The sequence below is a fragment of the Centruroides sculpturatus genome, unplaced genomic scaffold, assembly GCF_000671375.1.
Source record: "Centruroides sculpturatus isolate CEXI.00-Female unplaced genomic scaffold, Cexi_2.0 scaffold706, whole genome shotgun sequence".
Classification (NCBI taxonomy): domain Eukaryota; kingdom Metazoa; phylum Arthropoda; class Arachnida; order Scorpiones; family Buthidae; genus Centruroides; species Centruroides sculpturatus.
In genome coordinates, this window is record NW_019385092.1 from 378,337 (window position 1) to 397,808 (window position 19,472).

Below are 19,472 nucleotides of genomic sequence, written 5' to 3' on the forward strand. Positions count from 1 at the left end.
GGAGATGGACAGGATTAAGGCTTACTGTAAAAAACTCTGCTTCTATTTATACTATTTTAGATGCGGTTTTTGCATTTTTGTTTGCGTTTTAATAGGGTACGTCAACAGAATATACACTAAAAAGGGATTTTTCGATATTCCACCCGCAGGGGAGAGAGACAATATTATGGCTTACTGTGAAGAACTTGGCTTCTGTTATGCTATTTCAGATGCGGTTTTTTGCATTTTTGATTGTGTTTTAATAGGGTATGTCAAGAGAATGTACACTAAGAAGGGATTTTTTGAAAATTTCCCCCCACGGGGGAAGTGTTATACATTTATAATAGATACATTTTGAGCCACAGCAATGCGTGACGGGGTCTGCTAGTGTTCTATATTCTTGATCACACAAATTTGGAGTAAACCTTCTAGATGTGTTTTTATCGTCACGACTAGGTGCATAGATAGACTATGCACCTAGTTGTCACAATAAAAACACAAAAAAGAAGAAGACACGGTTTCAGAATACATAACTAAAACCTTCTAGATGTAAAAAAGCTAATAATTAACAAAGCTCGGAATGACGTTCCACAAAATACAATTACACATTGCTTTATAAAAACAGGTCTGTCAACAGTTTGTTCACATTTTGAATAAATCAAAATTTCCATCAAAATCAATTGACTGTATTGAAAAGGCTGGGCCAAGTCTCATTACAACAATGAGTGATGAAAAGGATTTTGTCAACATTGACAATGACCTAGCTGTCTGCAGACACTTAGCTGAAGACAGCACTGCCAAAGTAAAGAACCAAATGCAAAAAAACAAGTGATTAAAACAAGAAAGAAATAAATCCTGTCAAAGACAAATATCCTGCTCCGTCTAAACATAGAGAAGCCAGAAAAGCTTTGAAGTTTTTGAACAGCTTTCTAAAAACTACATCATTCATAAAACAAGATGCTTTCAAGGCAGTCAGTCATACACATCAAAAATTTTGTTGGGAAAGAAGCAATGAATCATTGATGATAAACTCACATAATAGACTTTTTCCAATAATAGTGTCAATGTTTTGTTATTTTGTACAAACATATATCTAAAAAATAATGAAATATGATGTATTGTGATATTTACAATCTCATTAACATAATGGCAGTTTCCATAATTAAAAATATTTTACTTTGTCCCTTCTACTTTGAGCTATCAAGAGTTTAATGTATTTATATTTTGTGTGTGTATGCATGTGTGTGTGTTTGTGTGTTTTTTTTTCTTCCAGTTAATTTATACTAACAGTTTGAAATTTTAATATGCTATTACAGTTAAACTTTCTTCAGAATCATATAAACAATTTCTCAAATTGAAATTTCTATTCTGTTAATTCACATCATTGTTAATTGTAAATTATAATTTAAACAATGTTAGCCATTCCAGTCTAACATCGAATCTTACTAGTATAAAAAAGAACTAAAAGAATAAATGTTTTATATTATACACACAAAACCATACATCAGAGAAAAATATATTGCTTAATAATTCAAAATATTAGTATTCTTGAAGCATTATTAATATAAAAATCAATGTCTGTTTGTTGCTTCATTTGCTGTCTTTCTTTCTCAACAATTGGTGTTACTTCATAATGCTTTGTAATATTTATTATTTATGATTATGTCTTATTGTTATGTTGTTATTATTATTATTAATAGTAATATTCTTATATTGTTTATTAACGTTATTAGGGGGGGCGTGTCTAGCCTGCGGAGGTGTTGGTGACTTTTTTTGCTGAGCTGTTGTGTCGACGTTAGACATGGAATTTTTACAACAGAATATTAAGTGTAGAACTGAAATAAGTAGTTTAAATGTTTCATTAACCCGAATAGTAATTTTTATTTTACTAATGATTGCCGGCATTGAGTTAAATCCCGGACCTTTTCCTCGATCTCCTCCAATACCAAGTCAAGCAGTTATGCAAAAAAGGGGACGAGGGAGACCACGTAGAGAGCATACAAGAGAAATAGAAGAAAATACTCAGACAAACGAAATGGTAGGAGAGGAATACTTAATTGAAGAACATTCCAAGAATACTACTGATATCTCGAGGTATGCTACAATAACAGACTTTTTCGAACCGGAAGAAGATTTATTAACAAGTACTACGGAACCTGAATACTCACTAAAATCGATCTATGAATTGATCCAAGACAAATTTGATCGTCTCAACTTCGAAGTCCGTTCCATGAGAGCTGAAATCAACCGTATGAATGAAGAAAATTTAAAGATAAAAGAAGAGATGAAAGATATGTGCAAAAGACTACAAATATTAGAAGAAAGAACGGATTCGCATAGCAAGCTAAAAGGTATGGTGGATTTTGAAATTGATAAAATGTTAAACGAAACGACTAAGAAGAATCTAATAATATTTAATTTTCCATTCAAAACCTCGGAATATGTAGAAGAGTTGAAAAAATTTATAAAAGAAAACTTAGAACTTAATTATGTAGAAATTGAGGGTCTTATTCAATTAGGAAATAGAAAAAATAATCAAGTATTTAAGGTTATGACCGAATCGGTGAAAGATAGAAACTTAATTCTTGGTAAATTCTGGACCACAAGATCGAAATTGATGGATGAAAAGAAAAAAATAATAATATCAACTGACTTATGTCCGAGATCTAGAATTAGGAAAAAGTTACTATTAAAACATATTAAACTGGAGAAATCAAATGACAAAAAGATAAAAATAAGAGATGATTATTTCTTAAAAGATAATACAATGTACACATACGATTTGAATACGAAAGAAATAATTCAGCTAAATCATTTTTTAGAGATAAATATAATGTAAGATTAGAAAAAATAAATCAAAATTTAAAAACAATGCAGGAAAAAATGAGAATGATTGAAAATATGAAGAAAAATAATAGAAAAATGAGTGATGATAATTTAATAGTCAAAGATAATGATTTGAATGAGGAAAAAGTAGAAATTTCAAAAAGAGAAAAAAATAATGTAACGATAAGTTTTTGGAATATTCAAGGATTAAGAGGAAAATTATTCAAAACCTCGATGAGAAAATTCCTGGACTCAAATGAAATAATTGGATTTTTAGAAACCTGGATTCTAAAATTTAGTGATATAGAAATAAAATATCTAGAACAAGATAATAGTGTAATAATTAGCAATGCTCAACGCAAAAATAGATTTGGTCGGCCGTCATGTGGAATTCTATTACTTATTAAGAAGAGATTAGGTGAAATATTTCTCCAATATACATCGCAATATATTATTGCTGTTATAATAAAATTAGAGAATAAAATTAAAAGAAGATGGTCTTGCACGTATTTGGGAATGGTAGCAATATATATGCCACCGTCTATTGAGAAAAAATCAATTTTAAATGAAGTGCAAAAAGTTCTGGATAGATGGTCTAGCCTAACACAATTATGGATAATAGGAGGTGATCTAAACGCACGTATTGGCGAAGCCACTGATACTGTATTTTTTCAGACGTTTGAAAATATAGCCAATAAGAGAATATCCAAAGACAAAGTTTTAAACACAGAAGGCAAAATACTTCTAGATTTTGTTCATAATAACCAATTAATAATTCTGAACGGTAGGATGATAGGAGATACCCCTGCAGAAATTACCTTTGTTTCCCCAAACGGGAAATCAATAGTGGACTATATTATTTGTTCAGAAGAAATGTTAAAGTGCTGTAACTCTATGAATGTTTTGGAGGATGACCGGGCAGATCATTTTCCTATTCAGTTGGAATTAATAAAATATCAAAAAACAGGAAATAAATTACATAATTGTGAACAGAGTCATCTTATTAATCTAGAACTAAGACCATCCTATAATAAACGAAAATTGGTAAAAGAGTTCGATAAAATGATCGGGGAGATGTTAAATTTGGAAAAAGAAAATGATCCAATAGAAAATTATTTGAATATGACAACTAAATTAGAGGAATACAAGTACAAGAATTGTATACGACAGAATGAAAAAATATTCAAATGCGAATGGTACAACAATACATGTTATAGTTACAAAATTAAAAAACAAAAGAGTTTACAAGTCTTCAGACGAACAAATACCAGCAAAGCACTAATGAATTACCTAAAATATAAGAAAATGTATAATAATTTAATAAAAGCCAAAAAGAAATTATATTTTTCAAATATCAGTAAGAAATTATCAGAAGCGAAAGACTCGAGAGTTTTCTGGAGAATAATTAACAATTTTCGTAAAAGAAAGTCAGGTCTTGACATACAGGCTAGAGTAGGATATAATGATTGGCTGAAATACTACAATAAATTCTCAGAAAACTACCGAAAAAATTTTTGTCAAAAATATATGGAAACTAAGATAAGACCAGAAATTCATCGAGAAGAGATAATTAAGACGGAAGAACTTCAGGATTGTATTAAGAAACTTAAAGATAAATCAACACCAGGAGCAGATACAATACCTAATTCACTCATTAAAATGCTGCCACTAGAAATCATTCGATATTTAACCAGACAATTCAATCAATTCTACAGTTATAGTATAATACCGGACAAATGGAATGAAGTCATTTTTACCATGATATTTAAACAAGGGAACAAACAGGAACCAACCAATTACAGACCAATAGCTCTTCTGTCTTGTCTACGGAAAATATTCACTGCAGTATTAGCTAGTAAACTTAATCATTGGACAGCTGCTAACAATTATAGAAATGATACGCAATTTGCGTTTGTGGAAGGAGGTGGTACTCAGACAGCTCTCTTTGTGTTGTTATCACTAATTCAAATACAGTTGCTTAAGAAAAGACATAAAGTGTTCGCTCTTTTTTTGGACCTTGAAAAAGCATATGATATGATTAGCATTACAGACCTACAAAGTAAAATGAAGAGATGTGGAGCAAATGAACTTTTGATAAAAATGATAGGATTGCTGTTTGGAAAATATAAGACAATCATTAAACAAGATACAAAGATCTGGACACCGTTTATTACTTACAGAGGACTATTACAAGGAGATCCGATGTCCCCATATCTTTTCAATTTTTATCTATATGACCTAAATACTTGTTTTCAAAGAGACGAAGATGGTATTCAAATTGAAAATCAGACAATTCATACTATATCATATGCCGATGACATTGTGCTGGTAGCTCCTACGGCAGCTGCGCTCCGTAGAAAGATCCAACAGATTTGTGAGTACTTAGAAAAGTTAAGAGTTAAAATAAATCCAAAAAAATCATCAATAATGATATTCAGAAATGGTAGTAATATATCCAAAAAGCACATGTCGTTTTTTATTAATAAAGAAGAAGTGAAGATAGTTAAGGAAATAAAATTTTTAGGAATAACATTTACACCAAACCTTTCATTTGAGAAACATTATAAAAATTCACTAAATAAAGCAAAAATTGTAATAAATAACCTAATTGGTCTATTCTGTAAGGCAAAACTAAAGAACTTAAGAACACACTTTCAACTTTTTAATTCGCTTGTGATGAATTCAATGAGCTATGCTGCCCCAATTTGGAGTATGGACAAATTTAATGACTTTGAAAAAATACAGAATATATTTATACGCAAGATATTCCAATTAGAATTTAATATCCCGGGCAGTGTCTTAAGAATAGAAACAAATAGATTCAGACTAAATACTATATTAATAAAAAGATATTTAATGTTTCTACAAAAAATTATAAAGGCAGAAGACATAACAACAAAATTGCTGTTTTTACTATATCGCAAATCAAGCGAAGCGGATTTAAGACGAAGTTGGATAATACAGTTATCAAAGATAGTAAATAAATATGGATTCTCTATTAAATTGTTTCTGGATCGTACACATGATATGGAGCAGTATAGTAAAGAAATAATATACAGAGCTATGGAGCTCTCCATCGTTCAAGACACTGAAGACATACGAAAACGGGAAAAAACAAGCTGGTATGCAACAATTTTAAATTACCCAGTTAATAATAACTATATATTGACAAATCTAGCCTTTAATATCAAAAAGTTTTTTATACAAATTAGGCTAAATAAAAATGGAATAATAATAAATGATAAATATATAGACTACACTCAATCTAAATGTCCGAATTGTACCAAAATTTTATCTAGAGTTCATATAATATGCGAATGCTGTAGTGAAAAGGATAAACTACAACGGCTCCAGATGGAACCGCTGGCTAATTGTAATAGTGAGATGAAAATGTATAAGATTTTTGACAGAGCTAATACTAACACTATTTATATGTTATATAACTATGTTAAACAATTTACAAAATATTAATGTAATTAAATAATGTTGATAAGACAAGATTATAAGTGATGTTAAATTAATACGCGTTTATATAAAACAAAACGCCCTTGTAACAGGCGAAAGCCTTTTACGACAAATAAAGATTATTGATATTGATTGATTGATATTAACGTTATTAATTTTATTATTATAATATTAAAGTCACTACTTCATATAATTTGACATTGCCATTTTTTATTAAGAATTTGCCTTATCTGATTCAAGAAACCAAACAAATATTAACGTCTCTATTACTCAGAAAAGACATAAGGAAACATTTTCAGGGCTATAGAATTTTTAGTACAGTTCTGTATCTGGGACTCAAATGGTGAAAGTGTCTATATCATCATGGTCCACCTTGTCCAAAGTCAGGTTAGTCTGACAAATGAATAGTATTCGTTTGGAATATAATATATTAACTAGGAAAAGGGGATGGGATAAATACATTTAATTCTTTCCCTATGTTATGTTAACATATTAACAAGAGGCTCTGACCAACCTGACTGAGACAAAAGCCCAGACCATACACGATGGAGGAACTACATAATTCCTCCATCATGTATGATGGGGAACTATCTAGTTTGAATCATATTTGTCATTACAAACAATTAAAGTTGTAAAAAATACTAAATCATTTTAATATCATTCTCATAATAAATATGATATGCTTTCATAATTAATCCATATATTTTATTGAATTGATTTTAATTTTTTTTCTTTTTAAAAAAAGAAATGTAAATTTTAAATTCATATTTACAAAAATTACTGGAAAACATTACAAAATCTTATCATGATTATAAATATTCTAAATTCACATAAAACATTATAAATTAAAATTCATTTACAGTGGTGCCTCGTATAACATACTTAATCCGTTCCAGGTGCACGTTCGTTAAATGAATTGTCCGTTATACGAAACGCATTTTCCCATAGAAATACATGTTAAAACATATAATTTGTTCCGCAGCGTAAAATAACCGTACTCTACCATAAAAAAATGAAAATGGAGCAGTCACCAATTATGCCGGGTAGTCAGATGTTGTGAGGAGGAGGTGGAGGAACACTTTCTTCACACATTCATACAGATACAGACTTTTTACATATTGCAGCGGGTCTCTTTTTTTATTGTTTTTTAATCGGATTCAGATTCAGGAGAGGCTACCAGAGCTTGCAGGGTCAACTCCTCTTGTTTCATCCTTTGTTTTTTCCCTGCTGGCTTTTTGAAAAACATGTCCAAGGTGGTCTGTTTCTCTCTCTTCTTCAACACCTGTCGGAAATGACGGGCAAGGATGTCATTGTAGAGATCATTGATCCTATTGGCCTCAGTTCTGTTTGGATAATGAGTGTTGGTAAACTCCTGAACCTCTCCCCATTCGACAAGGAAGTTTTTGTCAACTTTCATTCCTTCTGATGATTTCTTGCATTGTTTCAATTGAAATCACTTTTCTGTTGTTTTAGAAAAAATGATTTGCACAACACTTGAATAAATGTAAATACCCTGCACTGTGTTGATGTACCTAATAAACAAGGAAGCAAGCCTAATCCAACGCTCTGTACTTCAGATATACTGATAATATATTCTAATAATACTAATATATTATAAAAATAGCAGATTGTCATTGGCAATGGCAAAAAAGTGGAAACATCATTCGCACTTGTTCGTAGAAAGTCCATTGGTTGCCTCACGTAACTGCCGAACAGAAAGTCCATTGTCTGCAGCCAGTCCGTTGCTCGAGTCACGTAACGGCCAAACAGAGAGTCTGTTATTCGCAGCGTCCGTTATTCGAGGCGTACGTTATACGAGGCACCACTGTATATTATTTAATCAATCAACTAGTTACATTCTGTTTTTAAACTCCCTTTATAAATGATTTAAGGAGAAGAATAAATCATTACTCTGAAAGAATTAAATAGCAGAAGCAAGAAAAAGTAATGACCAAAGACAAGATAAAAAAATAAAATAGCAAAATTATAAGAAAATAATGACACAGAAAACCAAGGTTAAGAAAAAATAAAAAATAGCAATGTCCTGCTTTGTCCTGCAATGAAATGGCTGAATACAAAAAAGTGTATATACATATACACAGAAATGATCCAATTTTGAAATTCACCTAATTTTTTTTCGTTTGAAAATTTTAAATTATTACATTATGTATTTATATTTTTCATTACAGAATAAAAAAATAATTTATTCATGTAACTTACTTTGTGCATTTATGATCTATTAATAAAGATACATTTTCAAGACTATCATCTGGCTTCATGTTGTGATATGGACAACGATCTCGCTGTAATTCAACAGCTTGACCAAGTAATGTTCTTAATCTTCTAGAAGGTAGCATTACTGTTGGAGGCAAAAATGCTTTAAAAAATTAAATAATTTAATTAATCAGACATGAAGAGTTTGTAATACTCATAATTATTTTTGAAAATCCATAAAAAATACTAATCAAAGTTACTAAATCTATACTTTATATGTAAATAATGTGTTATTTTTACTGTATATATTATTCTAAAATAATTATTCGAAGCAAAAAACTTTCACAAATAATAAATATAAAATTTCAAAACAAAATACTTCGAAAAAATAAGATCATTATATCAGAAAAACTACAAAAATTATATAGATATTGTAATCACTGCAATAATCTTATAATACATAAAAATAATTCTTAAAAATAATTATTGTTCTTTTTATTTAAAACACTGATTTTGTGTATAACAGTAAATGAGAAATTAAATATTTTTTGTGATATTGCTAAAGTTTTGACAAATTAAACTATAATTTTGTGAAAAGGTTTTCCATTGTAACATTTTTTTATAATATAAAATCATAAAAATTTTAAATGCATTACTGTAAGTTTTTAAACTGAAAAAGTTTTTATTCTAAGATTACTAAAATAGAAAATTGCATATTTATTTATCAAGGATGGAAAATTTGCCATTCAAATTATCACATAATTTATAGTTTAATCATTAAAATAATTTCATATGACAAGATCATGTCATCAAAAGCACGTGAAATAAAAAAAATAATATCTAAACAGTATAAACCAAATATATTATTTTTTTAAAATAAAATTTGTTAGCCCAGCATCTAGTAATCTAGAATGTCTCTCTGAACTAATCTGACTCCTGCTGAAAAGTAGATGATAATTCAGTTACTTTTCAGAGTGTGTTGGATGAAGCAGTTTCATCAATTTCATCTCAAGAATAATTAGGAGAATGTTAAACTCCTGTGCAATGTAATTTAGTAAACTATACATAATCTACACTGTATTGTGCTGAACAATATTGCTTTGTTAGAACTAGCACTGTTTTATATCAAGTAACATGTGTGACTGACGTGTTTTCTTTCCCAAATGCCAATGCAAAAAAAAACACCTAAAAACAAGATTCTCACACTCAGAGTATGTGTAGAATTTGTGAATCATATGTATGCAGTACATGTCTGGAAAATAATTAATATATCCATATGATTCATTGTGAATATTGATTTTTGCAATAACAGGTTAACTTTTTGCAGGTTTTTAAAAAAACTTAACACAAGCATAGTCATACACTGTATCACCTTCAGACTTATTGCATGTTTAAATAAAATCAGAAGAACATTACAGCATGTCTTGGTAAAATGTACAGCAATGTCCGCAACATTCAGATTGCACATAACTTATCAAATTTTGTAAATATTCAAAAACGTCCAGTAACCTGGCACCACTCTGGTTTGATAGGTCCCAGGTTAGCAAATTTCTACTATAATAAAGTAAAACAAATGTAATTTTTTTACTCAGAAATAAATACAAAAATTTCTTATTTATTATAAAAGTATTTGCTTTATTTTCATCAGGTTAAAATAAAGATATTTTGTTTTGACTTTGACTTAGATCTCATCTATTTGCTGAACAGAAACTACACCAGTGTAATAAGTCCTATTTATTAATAAACAAAGTCCAAAGTAGACAAGGATACAAATAGAAATCAATAAAAGTAAAAACATAGAGGCAAAAAAGAATCAATCATATATTTTATTTTTTTTTCAAGTATTATGTAAAAAAATTTCACTAAATAAAAAAAACTTATCTAGTGACTAAAATAATCTTTTAAACTATACAAATAAATAACTTATGACAAATTTTCTTCTAATTTGTAAAGACTTTTGTCAATTTTTTTATATTGTTCAATTTAAAAAAAGAAGTTAATTTTAAATATAACAGATATTTTTGATGCTGATTTACAAAATGCAATTCATGTACAATATATATTTAATTCAAAGTATTTGAAACAACAAAAATATAAATAAGGACAAAAGTCTGAGAGAAATTAAAATTAGTTTGTCATTGTATTTATTTATATAGATTATAGCACAATAAATGTATAATTTAGGTATAAAGTAAATACTGTATATTCCGGCATATAAGACGACTTTTTAACCCAGGAAAATCTTCTCAAAAGTCGGGGGGGGGGTCATCGTATACGTCGGGTGTCGTCTTATAGGGCGAGTATATCCCAAACTCTATATTTTAACTGTAAAAGTCGGAGGTCGTCTTATATGCCCAGTTGTCTTATACACCAAAATATATGGTATATATAATTGTGGGACCAGTGGTGATGCTCAGGTACTATGATCAGAGGAGTCTGGTATACATTTGGGAGGCCCTCCTCACCATATTACTAAATCCATGCAACTCTCTCACACTTGAGTTGCCTGAAATGTGGGCCAGTTTATATAAAAGACTGAAACATTGCTTTTAGCTATGCTCTCTGCTCCTAATTTATGCATTATGGCACACACACATAGTCACTACGCACACTTTAATTTTATACTCTTTGCGTTTGTTTATTTAAATATGTTTTGTTCTAAACAGTTAATGCCATTAGTTTTTAAATTAAAAAAGCTTGTTCAAAAGGATTATTCAAAATTAATATCAGCCTGAGGATGATGCATTATATGTTGAAAGCGCTAGCAACAATAAAACATTATTTTTTAAATGCATTTAACACCTTTGTGTGAAAGTTCTCTCTTTCTTAATTTGTAAAAAAGGATTGGCGTGACATCAACCTTCCAGTTTGAGTAAATATATTTTGACAATTAACAGAAATTATTATAATAATAATATTTGTATTGTTATATTGGAAATTTCAAATTCATAACAATTAGCAATGCATAAAGATAACAATTATTAGGTTAACAGATAATTTCAATTTATGCACATTATTATCTGAGATACTGCAAATAATTTAATTTTTACTGATTAATTTAATCTCTCATATTTCATGATACTCTGTTAAAAATATATTTATTAATGCTATACATATAAATGTTTACGGTTTTGTAGATTAATCTTTCATATTACAAGTTTAATTTTCCTAATACACTGATGATTTCTGCAACTTTCTGATAATTCTGCTGAATTCAACATTATTTTTTTTTTACTTAGTGGTATGTTTGGTTGAGTTTTTCATAATTCTCTTAATTCTATTTTCATACAATTACTAAATTACAGTAATTAGTTTTCAAAATAATTATTAAAATAGATAACTAAAAATACCTTGCTAATATTACATAAAATAGTATACTAAAAAATTACATTTCTTATAAAATATACAACATTGAAAAAATACTTGAAATTTATATATAATGGGTAATCATAATTAAATTACTCCTATTCAACACTGTCTAAAGTAATATTTAACAGTCCAAAATGCAACCAAATCTGGTATGGTAACATTTCAGAATGTACATAAGACATTTCCATAAAAAAAATTAATAGCTAAACTTACTACTATAACACTTTTCATGCTGCAAGCAACAAAACAGTAGTTTCCTTTGCTTAAGCACATTTTTTAGCCATGTTCTGGGTATATAAATAACCACAACTGTTCAATGTTATTCTTATCAGCTACAATGAGCACCACCTTGCCAGAACATATTTCTTGTAAAGCTGTTTTATTAAAACAAAGACAATGCTACAGTTGCAATTAGGGAAATTTTCTGTCATAAGAATTTACACTAAAGAACGATCACGTGATTTAAGGAAACTGGATGTCTGGGAGTTCAATCCAGTTGAAGGTGCAAACCCATCACTTCACAAGTTGTTAAAGATGTTACCATAGATGTTGAACAGTTAGTCATTAACATTGCAGGTTTCAATAGTGTATGTCCAGTGTCATGGCAGTTGGAAATGTCCTATGACAGTGTAGAAAGTACTGAAAAGGATAGTGCATTGTTTATTCATACAAAATCAGCTACAACCTGCAATTGCTTGCTTCCGGTAGAGAAATCCAACTGATCTTAGTATTGACCTTCCTGGTCAGAATGGAATGGATAGATCAAGACTAAAGAAAATCCTGTGGAGAAACAAAGCACATTTTTACTTCAGTGAAACAATGAACACCTGTAACTGTTGCATTGGGACCATGGAAAACCCTCATGTTTCCAGTAGATTCCTATGCTTTTATCTACAGTTACAATCTGATGTAGATTCATAACCACATGTATCCACTAACTTATTTGAAGAAACTAGTCCTAATACAACAGTTTCTGCAACAACAGTGTCATCAATTGTGTGTTTCCTACTGCCTGGCTATGTCATTATCTAGATCTTAATCCATGTAATTTTAGGTTGTAGTGACACTAAAAAATATATTTTATGAAGGACATGTTGCAAATTTGACAATCTTGAAGTACAGTAGAGTGTCGTTTATCCGAAAGTCGGTTATCTGAAAGAATTCCAGTCAGCAAATTTAAATTTTCGCTAGTGCTGTGGCGCTGCAATCTTTGGCTATATCTTGGGCTACTCCAATATTTTTTTTGTTGATGTGTGTTTTAGCTGGCAGCACTGGCACGACCATGAGAGGATACTTAAGGACCTGCCAGAATTTGAACGAATTTCAACATTGGATAGGTTAATTAATATATTTTTTCGTACATAATTGGTTATCCGAACAACCTCAGTCCCCAATTGATTCGGATAAACGACGCTCTACTTTATCATGCTTTGTGAGAAGCATCACAAAGAATCAATTACATCAACTGTTGAAAACACTGTTCATTGCCTTCATGTTTTACACTAGTGATGCCACTAATAGTGATTTTGCTGAATACCAAATATTCGGCTATGCTCTCAGCCAAAGTGCCAAATATTCAGCAGCCGAATGTTCAGCAAAATATGTGTACATTTTGCGGGTGACAAGTTATGGGTGCGGTAGTGACACTGCGGACGCATTTGTTTTATTTGTGAGTAGATCGTGTCATGACATGCATTATTTGTTCTTTGTTACATCAAATTGTGTTATTAATAGTCCTTATTACTAAAAATATCACTGTTTGTATCACTTTATATAAAAACTGTTCACCTAGATCGGACAGCAGACCTTTACAAGTGGTGGTCAGCAAAACACAAAACAGTATCCAAGCCTGACAGAATTCACTAAGATTTATCTATCATCTCCCAGCAGTAGTGTATATAGTGAGAGGCTATTTTCAGAAGCAGGTATAGTTTATGAGGAAAAGCGCAATCATTTGCTATCAACAAATGCTGAAAAAATTGTTTTCATTCATCACAACTTACCACTGATAGATTTTAAGTATTAAATGTAATAATTTGTGATTAAAATAAAAACGTTTTTGAGTAATATGTGCATTTTTATTTTTTTTTCATGATTTGGTATTCGGTATTCAGCCGAATACTGAATATTAAAAATAGTAGCCGAATAGGCCAAATACCGAATAGTAGCTGAATATTCATAGCATCTCTATTTTACACCTTCAGAATGTGGATCACATTAAGCAGTATCTTCCACACTGCTATGGTCTCTGTATGGCATAAGTGTAAAAATAAAATGTTTGTTGCTTGCAGTTCCAAAAGTGTCATAGTGGTGAGTTTTAATACTATTTTCTTTTTTATGGAAACATCTACACATCCTAAAATGTCACCATACCTTGATTTGGTTGCATTTGGACTGCTAAATATCTCTTTAGGTAGTGTTGAAAAGGGATATTTTAATTATAATCACCTGATATGTTTTTCATATTAAATTGAAGTATAAATAATGTCCAACTTATGTTTATAAAAAGTAACTTTTTTTTACATGATTACAAAATGAAAAAATTAAATAATTTAACAATATTCTGAAGAAAACAGGATACCTTGTAATTTTTCCATTAGTCTCTGTCTTGATAAATGGCATTTTCCTTTCTAATGTGAAATAAGTTTTAATTCATCACTTGTGCCACACATCATATAACTAAAACAATTTAATTTTTAGTTATAAAGAAAATAAATAATTCTAAAAATAAAAATATTTAATTTTTAGTTCAAGATTTCTTTTAATGGACAATTACAGATATTAAAGCTTATAATTAAAAAAAGCAACATAACATAACATAATAATAATAGCAATTCAATAATACCTGCTAAGCTCATGGACTCTAGTTGTGTTATGTTTTAATGGTGTAAGTTCATGCCTAAGACACTGAAGTGCTTCTATAATCCTTCCATCTTCTAACTGTTCAAGATATTTTTCTTCTAATAATAAAAATCTCATTTCCTATTAAATACATTATTAATGTATTTAATAGTTTAATATTAAACTTTGAGATTTTAATTTTCAAAAAATATATTTTTTTAAATACATTATAAGAGACATACCACTAATGCATTAGAAGATTCTAATAGTGGTTGGAGATCATTTAAATCAGTTTCAGCCTATGTAAAAAAATTTTAATAAATAAATTACTTATATTTAACTACAATTTCAAATTGACAATGATTCAAAATTTACATTTTTTGCATTATAATTTAATCCTTGTGTGGCTATGATTAATAATGGATTGCATATAAGTTGATTATTTTGACCATTTTTTTTTTTTACTATGAAGTTTTTGTAATTTTAATTAATATCATATTCCGTTAAGTTAATACATTTTATTACAGGTGTATGTACTGTACATATCATTACAAATAAATAATCTCAGTATAGAAGAGAGAGAGAGAAAAATAAAATGTGTGGAAGAAACAGAGTAATAAATTTTCTGAGTAAAAACATAGTTGCAAAAATAAAAGGAATATTATATAAAACAATTTTACATAGTAATATACTCTATGTAGCTGAAATACGACATAAAAAATATAAAAAAAAAATCATTGCCAATAGAAATGAATTATTAGAGATCAGCAAAAATATCCACATTACAAAAAGTAAAAAACACAAAACTACTAAAAAATAATGCATACAAACATATAATTATACAAAAAGAAAAAGAAAAATGATTGAAGTAGTACAGACAAATTAAAAAAAATAATAAGATAGGGGAGAATATTGCAAAAATGTTTGAATGGATGTTGAAGAAGATTTAAAGAAAGAAGGGGGGGAAAAGAAAAAGAAAAAAAAGAGTTAGATTCTGAGAGCCTGATGTAAGTAGATGGACAAAGTAAAATAAAATGAAGGAAAGGAATTTAGAAAATGTGGCCATACATTCCTTTATCTTCTGTTTTTATTTATCTCTGTTCCTCCAGATACAGATAAATAGAATCAGAGGATAAAGAAATGTATGACTCTCTCTTTATTTAGATGGGAGATAAAAAAATCCTAGCAAAAAGAATTAAAGTATAATTAATTTTACATTGTACTTTCATTATTTGTGAAAAATATTGAAGGAAAAATAGAAATATATTTAAACAATCTGAATAATTCAATTAGTCATATAAGAGTTGTCAACATAAAACATTTCCAGTCAGGAAAGTCAATAAACTGTTTCTTAATAATGGTCTGGAGGTAATATTGAATGGAAGTCTGAGTAGCATAACCAGTAATGCATCTGCATGGTATGTGAAAAAGTATGGGGTTCAAGCTCTGCTTTAGATAAAACTTTTCTTTCAAAAACTTCTAAATTATTTAATTTAATCTAAATTTATTTCTAATTATTAAATTTAACATAATATAGGGGCCTAACAGTCTACTTTCAACCAAATTACATTATTTAATCATTAATTAGCTGTATTATAGTCCAAATGTAAACCAGTGATAATTAAAATGTGACACTTCCGTGTTGCGGCATTATTAACAGCAATTTGTTAAAATTCAGATGTTCTCGCTAGTACTTTCAACAGTTTACAACCGTCGTCTTCAGGCGAAATCGAATACCTTTGTTTTCGAATTGATAGCTTTTAACGGACTTTCCAAATTACGTAATGCGCGTGGTTGGAATATAGATCAAATTAATAAAATTGAATAAATAAATATTTTTAAAGAAACCTGCTGTAATAACATGAACTCCCCAAAACATATAAATATTGATTGATGGTGCCGTGCATAATAATGGAATAAAATCAGAACACAAGATTATAACTTGGATTGTTTAAATAAAGTTATCCATAGCTGTGGTATTTCCAATGTCGGCACGTTACACGGCAAAGTAGCGGATATGTAAAGGTTTTCCCATATGAATATTTGCCTACGATCATTGCAATGCTTAAGTAATTTAACTTGGTTCCAAAGTGGAAGATAATCTTGTTCTAGCACCTTTTTCGCTAATTCTGTAGCTGGTCTATTATTTCTAATGTCTTCTTGATGTTCGAGGATGCGGGACCGTATCATTCTGGTGGTAGCTTCAATATAGATAGTTTCTTCCCTTGATGTTGTATGTTTTAATAGAATTTTCATTCAACATTCTCACGTTGAATGAAAAATCGGGGGTTTACAAAACTCTATTAAAACATACAAATATATCATAACTTATTCGTTTGTTAAAAAATAAATCATTTGAAACATTTAAAAAAAGAATATTGGCAAGCGCCAAATCCGACAGATGGCGCTGTTTTTGAGCCAAGATGGCTGCCGAAACAGGTAAGGAACCGACCACGTGTTTGTTCAGTGCCTGAGACGATTTAGATTCTATCGGTGACAACTACTGCGAAGACCAAATGGAGAACAAATCATTGAATTTATGTCAAATTCTAGACTATATCGGCGACAGGAAACGTTGTCTTGTAGAAGGTGAAGCCGTTTTGGATATATGAGACGTACACACACACAAAACGTGTGCTACAAACTTTTGACTGGCCTATGTTGTATAAGTGCTGAATGACTCAGCAGGGCAGCCTTCAGATTGGCACTAATTTTAACTATGATAAATAAAACTACATTTTTATATTGGAACATGGTGTATACTGCTTAAAATATTTAAATACTTCTCACCTGTTAAAGTGTAATAAACACGCTATCACATGTACCATGTTTACAAAAACCAGACAGCCCCGCTTTGCACGTGCATTCTCCCTGTAATTGAGATGTATTAAAATGCCAATATCTGAGATTGCAACACTAAAGCAACAACGTGAACTTCAGTGTTGTTGTTAGGGTGTGACTAACAGACACGAATTTAGTAGCGAGCGAGAGGTTGCGAGCGATATAGTTCTCGCAAAGGAAAACCATGCACAAGCGAAAAGCGAGAAATATCGCTGGCGAGAGCGAATTTATGGTTCTCGCACATATCTGACAGGGTTTGATAGTTATCGCGTCTCGCCTCTTCTCGCCAGATATTCTCGCTCGCGTCTGCATAGTCGCACCCTTAGAGTTTAATCCACAAAATACGATGTGTCCAGCATCCAAAACGGCTTCACCTTCTACAAGACGTTTCCTGTCGCCGATATAGTCTAGAATTTGACATAAATTCAACGATTTGTTCTCCATTTGGTTCTCGCAGTAGTCCTCACCGATAGAAACTAAATCAGCTCAGGGACTGAACAAACACGTGGTCGGTTCCTTACCTGTTTCGGCAGCCATCTTGGCTCAAAACAGCACCCTCTGTCGGATTTGGCGCTTGCCTATAAAGAACGAAACAAGCCCGTACCCCAGTCACGTGAACACAACTTCCGCTACGTCAAAACTAGTCTTACGTCACCGTTTAAATATTCCGTTTAAAAGGACAAAGGAAAATCCAAACAAATAAATATAACTCTAAAACTAAAACTTAATAATACTCTAAAATGAATATATATGAATTAAAATAGGATTAAAATACAAATTAATTTAATACAAGTAAAATTTAAAAAAAAAGTTGTAATATTGCTAAAATACTGCAATTTATAAATTATTAATATCTACCAATTAATTAAATGGGTAAGATTTACCCTCCGAATGAGGGGGTAGCCACCACCCCAACGGGTAGCCTTCCCCCGTACGAACAATAAAAACAAAGGAACCATACCCCTACACGCGACCCTTCGCGAGATATAAGCCCCTGAAGTTTCGCCTACGTCATATCCGGTCACGTGACATGGTGGTCAAAAGGCAGTCTACCGCACGAAAAAAAATTTTAACGCGCTCCTCGCGAACACCTTGCTTAGGTCTCTCTCTCCTCGCGCTTCCCCGCTCCGCCTTCGCCGTCTGTCCCGCGCCAGCCCGCAGTCCATATCACCCGCCTGCAGTCATCCGTAGTCGCCATCTATTGCCTGTAAATATAACTATACATTATTATTTATTAGTCTTACCTTGGCCGGGCCGCGAACCCGGGTCTATGTTGACTGTAGTCCAAGCCTTTATCCACTAGTCCAGCACGTCCGCTTACCAGAAACATTTCGGAACTCATATTTGAGACAAACGAGCCGAAGGACAGCACTGCGCATGACAGCCAAATCACGTGGTCGTTCCTCAGCCATACAGATGCAGCACTCCGCGGGCCAATGGGACGCGGGTCACGTGACACTCGGACCGTCCCCCGAGGCTCTGCAAGCCAATGGGTGCCGACCGTGGGTCACGTGACCGTTTCCCGCGGTTATATAAGCCTTAGTCGCCTTCATATCCTCGAATCCAGTATATGTAATACCAATCATGCCTTATACATGCGATATTTCGGCGTCTCCCGTTATGGATCCCGCCACAATATTCAATAATATAACATCTTACAGTTTTCTTCGCTATCTCCCCACAGAAGAGGCTGCGCAGACGTTTTGCCATCTTGTGGGGCTCGTGACCTAACCGGTTTCTTTCCGCCATGTCCGAAGTGCAGAGGTAAGCCTTTTCTCCATTCCCGCGTTTACACGAGTGCTATCTGCAGCTATGTAGGTTAATGCTACTAATGGTTCAAAAATGGCGTCGCTTCGGTTAGGTTCGTTTCGTTTTCGTTACATTAGCTACATTTTTATCCGTCTGGACCACAAACCGTCGGAAGTACAGCCATTTTG

General features: G+C 31.2%; 1 protein-coding gene across 1 annotated transcript in view; it reads right to left on the reverse strand.

Annotated features, from left to right (window-relative positions):
* Nucleotides 1–19,472, reverse strand: part of LOC111634576 (WD repeat-containing protein 26-like) — a 36,931-nt gene that overhangs the window by 14,273 nt on the left and 3,186 nt on the right. The window contains 4 exon segments of the mRNA XM_023379378.1: nt 8,491–8,647; nt 14,435–14,532; nt 14,699–14,835; nt 14,937–14,993. Coding sequence (XP_023235146.1) covers nt 8,491–8,647; nt 14,435–14,532; nt 14,699–14,832 — 389 coding nt within the window. The 5' untranslated portion in view covers nt 14,833–14,835; nt 14,937–14,993.